The following is a 13702-nucleotide window of genomic DNA, read 5'->3' as shown; positions in this document are numbered from 1 at the left end:
GGTTTTACAAAGGCGGCCCCACTCACAGCGGTGGAGTACCTTGAGGGAACATATAACTGGTCCTTGCAGCTGTGTATACTGATATACTCTGGCCACTACACGGGCAGTGACTGCTCCTTTCTACAGTTGTACTTGTTCTTACCTACTGATACACTTGAAATCTTACTAAACTTTGGGTTTCCAGGCGAGGTGGAGATGCAGCACCTCCAAAACCGTCACAACTTTGACTTCACTCTTGATCTGGATGATGTGTAAGTTAAAGTATATTAGTTGTTATACAAATAAGTGCAGTACATTCTGTACTTAATTTTGCTCATGTTCCTTCTCTATTTATACTAATTTCACAGAGCAAAGTTCCTTCTCTCTCCTTCACCATTACTTTACTTTGTCCACATTTATTTTGAGCATCTACTTTCACACACCAACACAACTTTCAACTAATCTACATATCCTGGAATATGCAGCTCCAGCTTTGGAGTCCATATCTAGTTAAACACAAGACAGAGTTAAGAGAAGATTCAGCGGTATGCCATCAGACTCGTCCTGGAACTGAGAGGTATGAGCTACGAGGAAAGGCTAAAGGAGCTGAATCTCACGTCCCTGGAAAACAGACGAGTAAGGCGAGACATGATAACCACCTACAAAAATTATTGGGAATTGACAGGGTGGACAAAGACAAACTCTTTAGCATGGGTGGATAACGAACAAGGGGACACAGGTGGAAACTTAGAACCCATATGAGCCATAGACACATTAGAATGAACTTTTTAAGTGTCAAAGTAGTTAACAAATGGAATGCACTAGGAAGTGATGTAGTGGATGCAGACTCCATACACAGTTTCAAATGTAGATATGATAAGAGCCCAGTAGGCTTGGGAATCTGTACACCAGTTGATTGACGGTTAAGAGGTGGGACCAAAGAGACAAAGCTTAGCACCCGCAAGCACAACTAGGTGAGTACATTCACTCACTGGCCCCATCACACCTTCACCTCATTGATCACAATGCACCACAATGATAAACAAATCCACAAGGGCCGTGACGAGGATTCGAACCTGCGTCCGGGAGCATCCCAGACATCCTAGGATTTGTTCATTTGATGCATCACGTTAGTGTGATCTCTGTGTCACCACAATGATATTAATTTTGCACTGCATAGTACTTACTTTGTGTAATGTTCTGATGTGATCAAACAGGAAGGGAGTGCCACAAAGTCACAAGGATGCCATGCAGTTGGAATCACAAGCCTTGACTGAGGTTGCTCTACGCTGTGCCTCACGGTCCATATCTCGAGCAGGTTCTCGCATGGCATCTCGTGCTGCTTCCCGAGCTGTCTCGAGAGCGGTGTCTCGTAGACCATCGCTGAATGATGTGTCCGACCCCAGTCTTTATGATTTAGTTGATGAAATTCCTACGGGACATATTAGTGATGATGCTTTTGAACAAATTCTGGATGTTACAACTCACCAAGAAGCCCTGATGGCATATTACTATTTGGATGACAACAATGAGGTAAGTCACTAATCATTAATGAGTGTGGTGTGTGTGTGTACCCAACACTCAACCACACAGTGAGATAAGTCACTACTCACTAATGATATTGGTAATACCCTACATTTGAATATTTAGTGTAAAGTTCTTTTCATTTACAGAGATACTTTTAGGAAGCAGGTACAGTATATGGTTTAGTGTTGGGCTTAAGGGAGAGAGATTAAGGCCTATCATCTGCAGGAGGGTTATTAAGACCTATAAACTTATTATATAAACATTATTAAACTATGTACACTGCCCATGTTAAACCAGCATTAAACTATTCGCACTGCCCATGTTAGACCAGCATTAAACTATTCGCACTGCCCATGTTAGACCAGCATTAAACTATTCGCACTGCCCATGTTAGACCAGCATTAAACTATGTAGCCCCAGTGTGGGATCCTCACTTAAAAACACAAGGAAAAACAAAAAATCTTAAGGTTTGATACAAGACTGATCCCTGAACCACTGCACTACGCATAGTGCCTTAAGGCGCCCAATGGGTACTGCCAAAAACTTGTGATTTTAAATGAAAATTGTTAAATTTTCACAATATTTTGACATTTTTCTAATTTTTAAATTGTTTAGTTAATGTTAATAATTATTTAAGAAGTGCACCACAAAGTTGTCACATTACACAGTGGTGGAATTAAGGAACTGAACTATGAGGAGAGGCAAAGGGAACTAGATCTTACTAAGTTAGAAAAAAGGTAACATGATCATAACATAACAGGAGTATTAGTGAACATTTGCGACTTAGACAAAACTAAATGCTTAGCAAAAAGAGAGGCAAGAAAAGAGGACATAGGTGGAACTATAAATTTAGATGAGCAATAGTAACATAAGAGAGTGTACTTCTTCCAAGTAAGAGTAGGGAGCAAGTGGAATGGGCTAAAAGGTGGAGGTAGTTGAGCCTGACTCCATACCTGGAGTTAGGCTCAACTCAACTACTACATATTGTATGTAGTTTTCAGAGTAGGTCTCATAAGTAAGAGGGGTCAGAAACCATTATAGTAGATGACTGAAAGGCAGGGCCAGGAACTGAAGCTCATCTAATAAGCATATATAGATTTCAAGTTGTGTACAGTTTCTACTGATCTAACACATCACCACCACCATGTGGCCAGTAATTAGACAGCCAGTCATTTAACCAACCAATCAGCTACTCGGCAAACCAGCCAGACAAGCTGCAAAATGAAGCAGCATTCAGCCAGGTATAAAATGATTTAACTGGCAACTTGAGCAAATCAGATGTGATAGTATCAATTGCATTTTTCTCCTCTCACTTACTCACTGGTCCTCCACTGACTACTTACATTATTTTGGTGCAAATCAACATTATTTATGCTATAAATATGTTAAATATGCCAATTTAGGTTAGTATTTTATAATACTTATAATTTAATTATACTATTATTTATAATTATATTATAATTTAGTACCAGTATTAGACTATGTCTAATACTGGTCCATTATAGTATTAATGTCTAATACTATAACTGCTAATTATTTACCAGTTATAGTACTGTATAAAGTTGGTGGATAAAGATTTACTATTTTCATATACTGTAATTAAATGCTGGGTTCTAATGTATGTTGTGTTTACTGCTAAAGAAAAAAGTTGCTAATGTTTTAAAAATTTTCAAGGTTCAAGTCACCGAGATCTTTGACTTGACGAGGGATGAAAACAGTGCAGCTGACGATGGAGGGATAGAGATGGATAACAGTCACTGGGACTTACAAAGAGAGATGCAGACAAGGCCCTGGTCTTTAAACATGCGTAATGACTCCATTAGTAAGTATGAGTCGCTTAATTTACACAATATTATATGAAGACATTACTTTTGTACAGTATATTTCCATGTAATTTTTGTTATTTTAATTCGTGTTGAGAAATTAAACAGTAGTCATTGGATAACTGGCAATTGTTCTCAGAAGAATATTAGATGAAAAAATAAGAGAAATATGATCCCTTTTCTGATGTAGGATTCTGTCCCTGGTCTCACGTAGGATGCTGTTCCTGATCTCGTGTTGTGGCATACTGTACTTCAAAGTGTTTACTGTACTTCATAATATTGTACTGTATTGTCAAAAATATATATACAGTATGAGTCCTCTCCACCATTTACACTGTCATGAAACATATAACTGTACTTAAGTACAACATTGTACATGCAGTATTTATAGCAATGTACTGTATAGTATGTGCATAACTGTACAATACTTAATTATGAATAAAAACAACAAACCTCTATGATGTCCTTCTAATGATGCTACCCAATTGCTTCAAATTATTTTACAGTTTGAGATCTCTCTATGACTAAAACCAGAATAATTAAGTGTTGAATACAGTATAAACAAATGAAAGACCAAATCAAGTTGTATATATATTATAATGATGCACTGAAATATTAGTAAACCATTTTAATATAAACTTATCAGATGAGATTTATGAGAAAATCAGTAGGATTTTCCTGATCTACTGATCCAGTAGGATCAGGAGGATTACTGCATTGAAATCCACACACTTGGTACTCTCAAGCATGGCTTCTACCGATATTCTCACTGATACATCATGTTGATGTGATTTCACCGTGCACGAGATTTATGTTAAATGATAACTTTCAGGTTCGGAGCGAGGCTTTGAGGTGGAGGTTACTGTGGCTTCTGACACGGAGTCTGAGCACTACCACAGGTGAGTGTGACCCTTGTGGTTGTGTGCCCTCTGCCTCTCACCACTCACTACTAGGTATGTAACTCTTAAGTCATCCTCTTTCACACTAAAACCTTTATTTTGGTTTTATTTATTTTGTGTAACATATTTACAAGAAAATACATTTGGTTTGATAATTTTGGTGCATTTGCATTAGTACGGTGGACAGCTACAAATAAATTAATGCTGGATATCACTATTCATGTTAACACGTACACTGCTCCAATCACTTTAGAGCAGTCGGCTCATATGCTGCAATTGCAGTACTGTACCTGGAAATGATTTAACTTACCTTAATATTCAAAATTCCTAAATAATGTATGTGGCTGTCATTCAACATTAAGAGACCTCTGGCAATTGTTTGGCATATTGGGAAAAAATCCTGAAAGGCTTTAATACCTTAATGAGCATTATTTAAAGAATTGGCACCATGTCGGGTACATCACCTTCCATTTAATGATGAACTTTTATGGACCAGGAAGATATTTATAATAAGGAGAGATGTATTACAAATAGTTTACTAGAAAATTAATTTTCAGATTAGGACAAGTCTTCACCTCACAATCGTATGGCCAAACTAAATGAATTAAAATTTCATATATTTTTTCCCAACATTAGAAATATGTTATACAATGTCCTTGCCAACGGTATGTCTCGGTTCCGTCCCATCTCCTCGAAGTGGACCGTTGACGTTGCCTCATTCCTCTGACTGCGAGACGTTCGGTCACCTGGATGTGGACCTCATCATTTCGGCTTGGTTCTGGCATCTCCCTCATTATACAGCACTGTTCTCCAACTGAGAGGCCTTTGTGGCGGACACCTTTTGGATGGACAGGTTGAGGTGGGGGGTTTCTGTACTTCTTTTTTCCAGTCCAAATGTTGGTCTTGGTGTGGTTAGTCCAAGGAAAAGATGATCCTTCTGGCTCTTTGGTGGCTGCCCTAGCCATGGTTTCCAGTGCTTGATTGGTGTCTGAACTGGTTCTTTTTTCGTGGCTTATTCTGGAGGTCGGTTCAATGATGTATTTCGCTGGTTCGACCTTCTCTTCTGCTCTTCACGTCTGGAGTTTCTGACATGGCTCTATTGCCAACGTTATGGTGTTCCGGTGACTGTAAAAAGTTGATGTGTCCCCCCTGCGGGTTTCCTCGAGATGGCAGTATGTAGTTTCTTGGTGGTCGTTCCATTATATCCTCTCTCGTAAACATTGTTCATCTGTTTTTGAGTGGGTGGTTCTTTCCTTTCTGTTGTGGTTGTTGCTTGATTGGCATCTCCTACAGAATATTGTCGCTTCATATCATGCAGTGCTGACAGATCCACTGCAGCTTGCGTTTGGGGTTTATACTTCCTCGGCTCCATTTTGGAAGCCGTCTGATGCATTGTTTCACCGTCTGCCTGCTTATGCACAGCTGGAGCCGACTTGGTCTCTAGACCGGGTGCTCCATGTTTTCTTCTACTCAGTTTTCTGTGTCCCCTTCTGTCTGCGATTTCTTTAGCAAAGCTTTTTACTGGTCTCTCTGGCTTCTGGTTGCAGTGTTGCTGAGCTTTGTGCTCTCCTCCGGTACTGGACTTTTTGTTTCTTTGGTCCATGGGGTAAATTTGCTCATCTCCAGCCAGCTCCTTTTCTGTTGAAGAATTCAGCTTATTTCCAGAAGGGGTCTGTTGGTTGTTGATGCTTGGTCAGTTCGGCCAGGGGTGCATCATGTGTGTCTGGAGGCCACACAGCATAAAGTTCAAGAAATGCACTTAGGTGGAAAGCACCGGGACCTGCCATGGTTTGCTGATGACCTAGGAACCTTATAGCAGACATGTTGCCCACACTGCATCAGTGACAGAACTGAGGGCTCTTGTCAGTGGATAGCATGAGCCAACCCCCCTTTCCCCCCAAACTAGTGGGAAGGTTTGGGAAACTAGCACATGCTTGATTCAAAAGACTTAATTGCTTGTTTATGTTAATGGAGTTCATTTGCTGGTTGAGAGACCTCAGTCTCTTAAACCAAGCAGTGGTCTGTATTTGGTTCTCTGACTTTCTGCGTGCCTTTCCTTGTGATGCGTCAAGTCACTTGCTACCTGTGCCTCTATGAGCTGGCCAGGTTCTGTGTCTGGTTCCCGGTGGGTTGAACAGAACTCTACAGTTAATGCAACCTAGGAATCGGGAAGGCATCACGGCCAGATAGTTTCAGAGTGCCAGAAGGGGCTCTTATAAATCTAACTGAATCCAGATGAGCTTTGTGCTTCCCTGGACACAAATTGAGAATGAACTAGTTCATTTGATTGTATTTCAGATCTCATATTTCTGAGAGAATGTGTGGAGTTAATACTTGTAACTGAATTTGTTATTCTCCAACAGAGGGAACATTGACCCTGAGGCAGACCAAGTTGTTGCGGGAGCATCATCATCATCATCACGACAGACTGCCTCGCACTTCAACTCCAGTACACATTGAACATAAAAATATAATCTTCCAGTCAAGACAATCGACTTGAGAATGGTCCAGGACGGACCGAAACATCGTCGTCCCTTTACTTTCTAGTGTGTGGGTTGGTCAACATATTTCAGCCATGTTATTGTGACTCCTCGTCTGCATATAATCTTCCATTTTTTATCTGAAGTATTTATGTTACATTTTCAAAATGGGAAATATCGTTCCCATGAAAGGTGCTATTTTATGATAATTTTTAGTATACTGTATGTAGATTATGTAAATGTGTCTTGTAGGAGTCAGTTGTGTATTAAAAGAATCTACCTATATTATTGAAATACAGTATTTATAAATGCATAATACATTTTGCTGTATCAGCAAACATATACTGTAGCTAAATATTTATGTAAAGGATAAACTATGCTAGATTATTTGATTTGCTATAATTGTCCGCAATTTAGTTTATCCCTCTACTAGTAAGAAGAGAGCAAAGTTTTTTTTTCATACTGTACCTCAGCCATGAAGAACCTCTAGCAAACAATTGGAACCTGGCCTCTTTGGGGAGGTTTAATGTAGAAATATCACACAAAATGTATTTTTCCTAATAACCATTAGAATTCTCCAATTTAAAAAAAAAAAAATACACAATGTACATACTCAGTGGAACCTCAGTAGTCCAGATTGTGATGAACTGGAATTGTTAACCTTCAAATATCTTCTGGGATGTTGTTTACTCATGCTAGAACATGAAGGTAGTTCGGAGAGATTCTCTCAGCCGAACATCACAAATACAGTACTGTACCACCACTTGTTTTTGGCTTCATTTATTTGTTATATACATTATTAAAAATGACTAAAATATTAGTACACTCATACAGTAGTAACTATTCCCCCTAGTTTAATGAAATTTGTATTTGTATGGTATCAGCAAGTGAAGTTGATAAACATGAGACGAGATAATTCTATGACATGCAGAGCAGCTCCCCAAATAAATGTTATGTGACGTAAGAACCAACATGTAGGTTAATGGTTGGAAAGAATTTGCTATTAGAATAAATCTTGGGCATCTGCTGAAGTCTTTTTAAACAGACCAGAATAACTCTGCATTAGAAATACCAGCAAAGAGTCCGGTGTTGGAGAAGCCATGATAAATTTACTGCTCAATAGACTAGAATTTTTGTTTTTTCTCCTCTTTGCGCCATAACTGCTGCTGAGACATAGATAGCAATGGAATTAAAGGAAAAAGAATGCAATGCTATGTATCCAGGCACAAATTCTTTGTGCCTGGACTGAGCACAAGGTTCTTGTAAATTCATGCACAATGATGGTTTATGCAAATTGGTAATTTGTTATCCCAAACCATTTTAATTGAATATAGGCCTATTCAAACAATAGTTGATTTAATTGGAGTAGAGTTCTTTTTAGTGGTCCCTCTCTATAATGATTATCATCACTCGAGCAAAACACATACATGACCATCTTAAATACTGTACATTAAATATGTTTATAAATTTATTAATGCAAGAATATAAAAAGTATCAACCAGGAAATAGTTAAGTATTTAGCAGTACTGGTGCAACGATGGATGCCTAAAGCTTGCTCACCATCAGCTATACTTAGCCTAGCCCAGCCTAACCTAGCCTCCTCCAGGTTTATCTGGCTTCCTCCAGCTTTACTTAGCCTTGTTTAACCAAGTTTTCACATAAGATCTTCTGTCATGGACTAGTATGAATAATTAGGGTTTGCAATTTATTCTCAGTTTGAAAGCCCCAAACCATTTAGTCAAAAAGCACCAAAGACATTTTTAGTCCGGAAACCATGATAATTTGGATGGTGTTTGATCTTAATTGGAGCATATTATTGATGTTCCATGTATTTACTAGTGGGAACTCCAGGTCCAGCCCACAAGGCAGGTTTCCTCATACTTTATGAAGAGAAAGAGTTGTTGACCGAGGCATTTGATATGTCATTTTTTCTGATCTCAAATACTGAAACATTCCAAGTTATTCTCGTCAAGGTGTACAATACGTGCTAGATAAAACCCAAAAGCTAATACAAAAGATTAGATACATATAACACAAAATACATTATTTTGTTATAACTTGTAGCATGTACCTTCCAATAATGGGGTTATTACTCTCTACCTTCCAATAATGGGGTTATTACTCTCTACCTTCCAATAATGGGATTATTACTCTCTACCTTCCAATAATGGGGTTATTACTCTCTACCTTCCAATAATGGGGTTATTACTCTCTACCTTCCAATAATGGGGTTATTACTCTCTACCTTCCAATAATGGGGTGATTACTCTCTACCTTCTAATAATGGGGTGATTACTCTCTGCCTTCCAATAATGGGGTTACTCTCTACCTTCCAGTGATCAGGACTGTTGTTCTGTTACATTACAAAGTGTGCCAAACTGATAGATGTTAACCACTTTCCATATGATATTTCATATACAGTACAATAATGTGAAATCAATTTGTATACATATTAAGTACCGAGCCTGTGTGCTGCCTGGGAACTTTTATTGTAAATTTAAGATCCCAATAATTTACAGTAAGCAAAATGTACTTAAACTCAATTTTTCATTCACAGTAATTAAACATTTTGGCTCTACTTAAGTTGTCAGGAGTCTACACTCTACAGCAACAGCTCACAACTGGGGGTTCTGGGTTACATTTTCACCGAGACATACAGTTGAGCATATTTATTTTCACCTGATGCCTATATTCACCTAGCAGTAGAGTTACGCACACAATCTTACAAGAAGTAGTACGACTTATTTGGAAAGTATTCCATTCTAATCAAGAGATATTCTAAATATACTTTAAAGTAAAATTTTTAGACACGACAGGATTTATGTGCTGCTCCCCTGGTCTCTTGTTACTATTGTGTAAGTGGTTAATAAAGTGTATTTATGACATCCAGTTGCAATCCAGGAAAAGGCCTAATATAACAGGGATCATTGTTTTTTTTAAAAAGCATTGTTCACAGTTTATGACCAAGTAAATTTTGGTATAGGGATAATACTACTGTTAGTATACTGGGGTGTTGACTCACCTTGGCTCTAAATGAAAAAAAAAAGTCTAATAAATACTAATGAAGAGGAATTTTCCTATGGGTCAATATTTTTGTGTGTGTGGGGGGGGTTAAACATCCCAGGGCACTAACGCACGGTTCAGTACACAACTGTAGTTTTTGGTACTATTGGACAGTCATGGGTTATTAATACTGTTTCATCGTCCTAGAATAATCTTCCTCACTTCTGAAAACCCTCCAAATGAGCATTGAGCACCATAAAGAATAAAATGTAAATGTTTTTTGAAGGGTCATTTGTTGACCAAGTAGTCCTGCACTAACCTTATATTTTAGTTTTTGGTGTAATTATAACATTACTTGTCAATTTGGTATAATTAAAGCCCTTTAATTATTTAAACTATGCTTCCAATGTGTATTTCAATAATGCCACAAGGGCTTACTCCATATTTTTCTCTTAAATGCTTAACATCCAACTACGGCAATATGTACTTGTATTGGCTCCATGATGAATATATTTTCCTTTTAGGTTTTCACTTACTAAAGATGGATGTTCAAAATATAGCTTGATAAATCAACTAGTTAAAAAAAAAAAAAAAAAAAAAAATTTAGCTTGTTTAATGTTTCAAACTAAATTAAAAGTTTGTCTTCCACATTGTTATTAAAAGGTTAATATGTATGAGGTTAAATTGAACTACACCTACAAAATCTAGGCTTAATTTGTACTGGAGTGTATTGTGTAGTGCTGTTGCTGTGATGTAATACTCTAGGTAAAGTCATTTATGAAGCAAGTCTCACCTATTCTCAGATTTGTTAAACTGACTCTCTCAGTTTAAGAGGATCTTGGGGGATAAAGTTGGAATGTGGAAGTAGGGAAACAGACGAGAGGGGGAGAGACCCGGGTAGCCCATCTAGCACTACATAAAATATCTTTATACATACTGTATATCTATATCAGTGAAAATTATTGCCAAAAATCAATTAAATTTAATCTTATTTATTTAAACCTTTGGTAAAAATGGGAACTTTTTACAGTACCATAAAGAGACTACTATTTCATTGTGTCTAGTCTAGGTCTTGTAAGTTTTGGTTTGACTTCAAATATACTTACTTTAATAGTGCATTACTATTATATTTTCTGTTATAAGAATTTACTTAAACAAATTTAAAAATTCAAAAAAAAAAAAAAATCTTACCTAAAACCAGTAGTGTTTACAAATTTATAAGACACTGCAGGTAACTAAACAATTTAGCCAGCACTATTACCTGCACTTTACTTGCAACTAAAAAATCTACTCATTCTAGGATTGGTTCACTCATTCACTCTACATCCCTGTTAGAGTGCTTGGTCTAACATCAAAATTTGATAAACTGATAATTTTTCTTTAGTTTTCCTTGCCATGAGAACTCTCATTCCTGCCAGTGATCTCTTTAAAATTATTTATTTGTTTTTCTCTGAGAACAGTACTAGTGCCAACCTCACAATCCTTAGCCATGATCACTTTAGTACGTCAAATAAATCATTTTATCCAAGTTATGCTACCTCGTCTTCCCCTTCTAGTCTGAATAATATAACTCTCTCACTTCTTTTTCACTCAAATGTAGCAATAAAAAAAATGAAAACCCTCAGGTAACAATAGGTAAAATAATTTATCAAAGCAAAACTATATTTTATCGCTAATATTTAATACTAAAGGAAAACAATAAAAAAGTAAACATTTACTGGCCAGCACTAGTTTGGCCAAGAGTTTCTCTTATTATGAAATTTCATGAAAGAGCGATTCTTGTTATGAACATCGAACTATTGTTCTAATAAAATCTTAAATTACTTTTTACGTAATTACTATAATGATCGTCTAAATTATTTAAGTCACATTGCATTATTTCTTCAACTATCAACATATATTATTTTCCAGTGCTATGTACAGTATTCATTGTACAATATATTCTTTGGCAGCTGTAAATATCTTAATTACATCACTTTGTACATATAAAAATGTGTGCTTGAGGCAGTTATTAAAAGTAAATATTCAGACCCCTGGCTATAATTGTCCCTTTAACTATAAACAATTATTCTGGACATACTACTTACTGTGACAATAACTCTCAAAACTCAGATGACCAAGAAAAACTGTACTGTTGGCCTTGGATCCAACACCAAAAAGTGTAGGCGAGGACCACATCCACTGTAGGCCACGAGATGGAGTTGGCAAAACAGGCCAGATGTCCTCCCCCACAGTGGCATCAAACGAATATCTTCTTGAGATGATTTCGGGGCTTAGCATCCCTGCGGCCCGGTCCTCAACCAGGCCTCCTTTTTGTTACACATCCCCAGGAAGCAGCTCGTAGCAGCTGTAACTCCCAGGTACCTATTTACTGCTAGGTAACAGGGGCATCAGGGTGAAAGAAACTCTGCCCATTTGTCAGGGCGTCAGAGATCGAATCCGGAACCTCAGGGACTACAAATCCAAAGCGCCATCCACTCGGCTGTCAGGCTCAGGTAGCACAAAGAACTCTTAGAGATGCACCCTTCCAAAATGGGTGATGTCAACTAGGAGCAAAAGCTGAAGCAAGTCAGAGAATGACTCCTCCAGAATCCCTGATCAATGACAGGCAAGGACCTGCCCCAAAAGGGGAGAGGACAAAAGGAACAATGACCAAGCCAAATTTGAGACATAAACAAGGATGCAGGCACACCAGCTAAAACATTCATGCAGCCAAGGAGCTGACCAGAGAAAAGCTCCATGACAGCTCAACACTCAAAAACAAGTGCATACAATCCCTAAGATCCTCCGCATTATCAAGCCAAGAAAATGAAAGCAACTGTATGTGCAGCTGACAAACACCCACATCCTGGGGCAAGGATGGTGCAAGCAGGCAAGCCTGAAATGCTGCCTGCTTGTAGCTGATAGAATTCACTAAATAAAACATCTAAATTATTGGGACTGCAACAATTTTAAATCTGTATTCCTTAGGGCACAGGCAGGAAAGATACATAATAATTTACACTTGGAAAATACTAGAACAGATTCCAAATCTGTACACAGAAACACTACCACATGAGACCAGAACACATGGGAGGTACATGACAAGTACATTAAGGGAAGGACCCGCAGTCATAAAACCCTGAGAAACTAAAGGCAGCAGATTCTCAGTGGGAAGCAGTTGCTCAGCTACCTCCATCATCAAAGTGGAAGGGGCAGTAACGAGAGAAGGTCCACACACACACATCTGAAATATCATCATAAGACTCGAAACTCTCAGATGTTTCGGGACTGGAAGCAAAGGAGGCCCCTTGGCCCACCAAACATAAGCCAAACCTCGGAAGGAAATGGAGGAGAAAACTTTGAACAAGTAGAAAACATGACTTGCTCCAAGATTGGATCCTGAAAAGACAAAGGGGCCGAACCTGAGGCAACCATATTGACATTAAGGCGCAACTACATATACTGTACAGACAAACCTTGTTGTAAACCGGGCACCTCCTGATAAGCCAAGTGAGTCCCTTGAGCAGTGGTTCCTAACTGGTGGGTCACGACTCTCTTGGGGGATCTTTTGAGAATTAGAAAATAGGAGTCTCTCGAGTACCGAGTTTCCAAAAAGGAAGAACAACAACCCGAGCCACTTTGCAAGGACTAACGACATCTCTCAAATACAATTATTAATATTCAATAAATGTTGAAGTACACCCTGAGGGAGATGATGCAGCATCTCATAATGAATACCGTTTGAGCCTGCCACCATAAAATCGAAGAGGAATAAGACAAACTGGAGTTACGTAAGAAGAGATCATTATATGGGAGCTGAAGGTGAATGCGAAAAATCAACGGACAAGATTCAAGAAGGGGGTGTACGAATAAGGAAAAGAGGAGGAAGACGAGAACCGGAGTTGACAACTGAAAAGTGCGAATCCTGTTTGTTCCCAACCAACACCAGATCTGCCACGGCAGAATCATGAAAATGCCTTTCTTTTCAGTACACATAGTTTCGAATCAT

At 38.2% G+C, this 13702-nt stretch overlaps 1 protein-coding gene across 7 annotated transcripts in view; it reads left to right on the top strand.

The window, feature by feature from the left end:
• The window catches only part of bmm (brummer), a 45225-nt gene extending 33484 nt beyond the window's left edge, over nucleotides 1–11741 (top strand). For 5 of the 7 annotated variants that reach the window (XM_069309561.1, XM_045763585.2, XM_045763584.2 and 2 more), the window contains 5 exons: nucleotides 185–251; nucleotides 1197–1512; nucleotides 3181–3328; nucleotides 4162–4228; nucleotides 6592–11741. In XM_069309561.1, the coding sequence (XP_069165662.1) occupies nucleotides 185–251; nucleotides 1197–1512; nucleotides 3181–3328; nucleotides 4162–4228; nucleotides 6592–6688 (695 nt within the window). In that variant the 3' untranslated portion in view covers nucleotides 6689–11741. Of the gene's footprint in view, nucleotides 1–184; nucleotides 252–1196; nucleotides 1513–3180; nucleotides 3329–4161; nucleotides 4283–6591 lie in introns of all 7 variants that reach the window. The other 2 variants (XR_011223750.1, XR_011223751.1) reach the window with 1 other exon arrangement.
• Nucleotides 11742–13702: the final 1961 nt, after the last annotated feature.

The sequence above is a fragment of the Procambarus clarkii genome, chromosome 65, assembly GCF_040958095.1.
Source record: "Procambarus clarkii isolate CNS0578487 chromosome 65, FALCON_Pclarkii_2.0, whole genome shotgun sequence".
In the NCBI taxonomy this organism is placed as follows: Eukaryota; Metazoa; Arthropoda; class Malacostraca; order Decapoda; family Cambaridae; genus Procambarus; species Procambarus clarkii.
The sequence above is the reverse complement of the archived record's forward strand: the minus strand, read 5'-3'. Positions and strand labels throughout refer to the sequence as shown.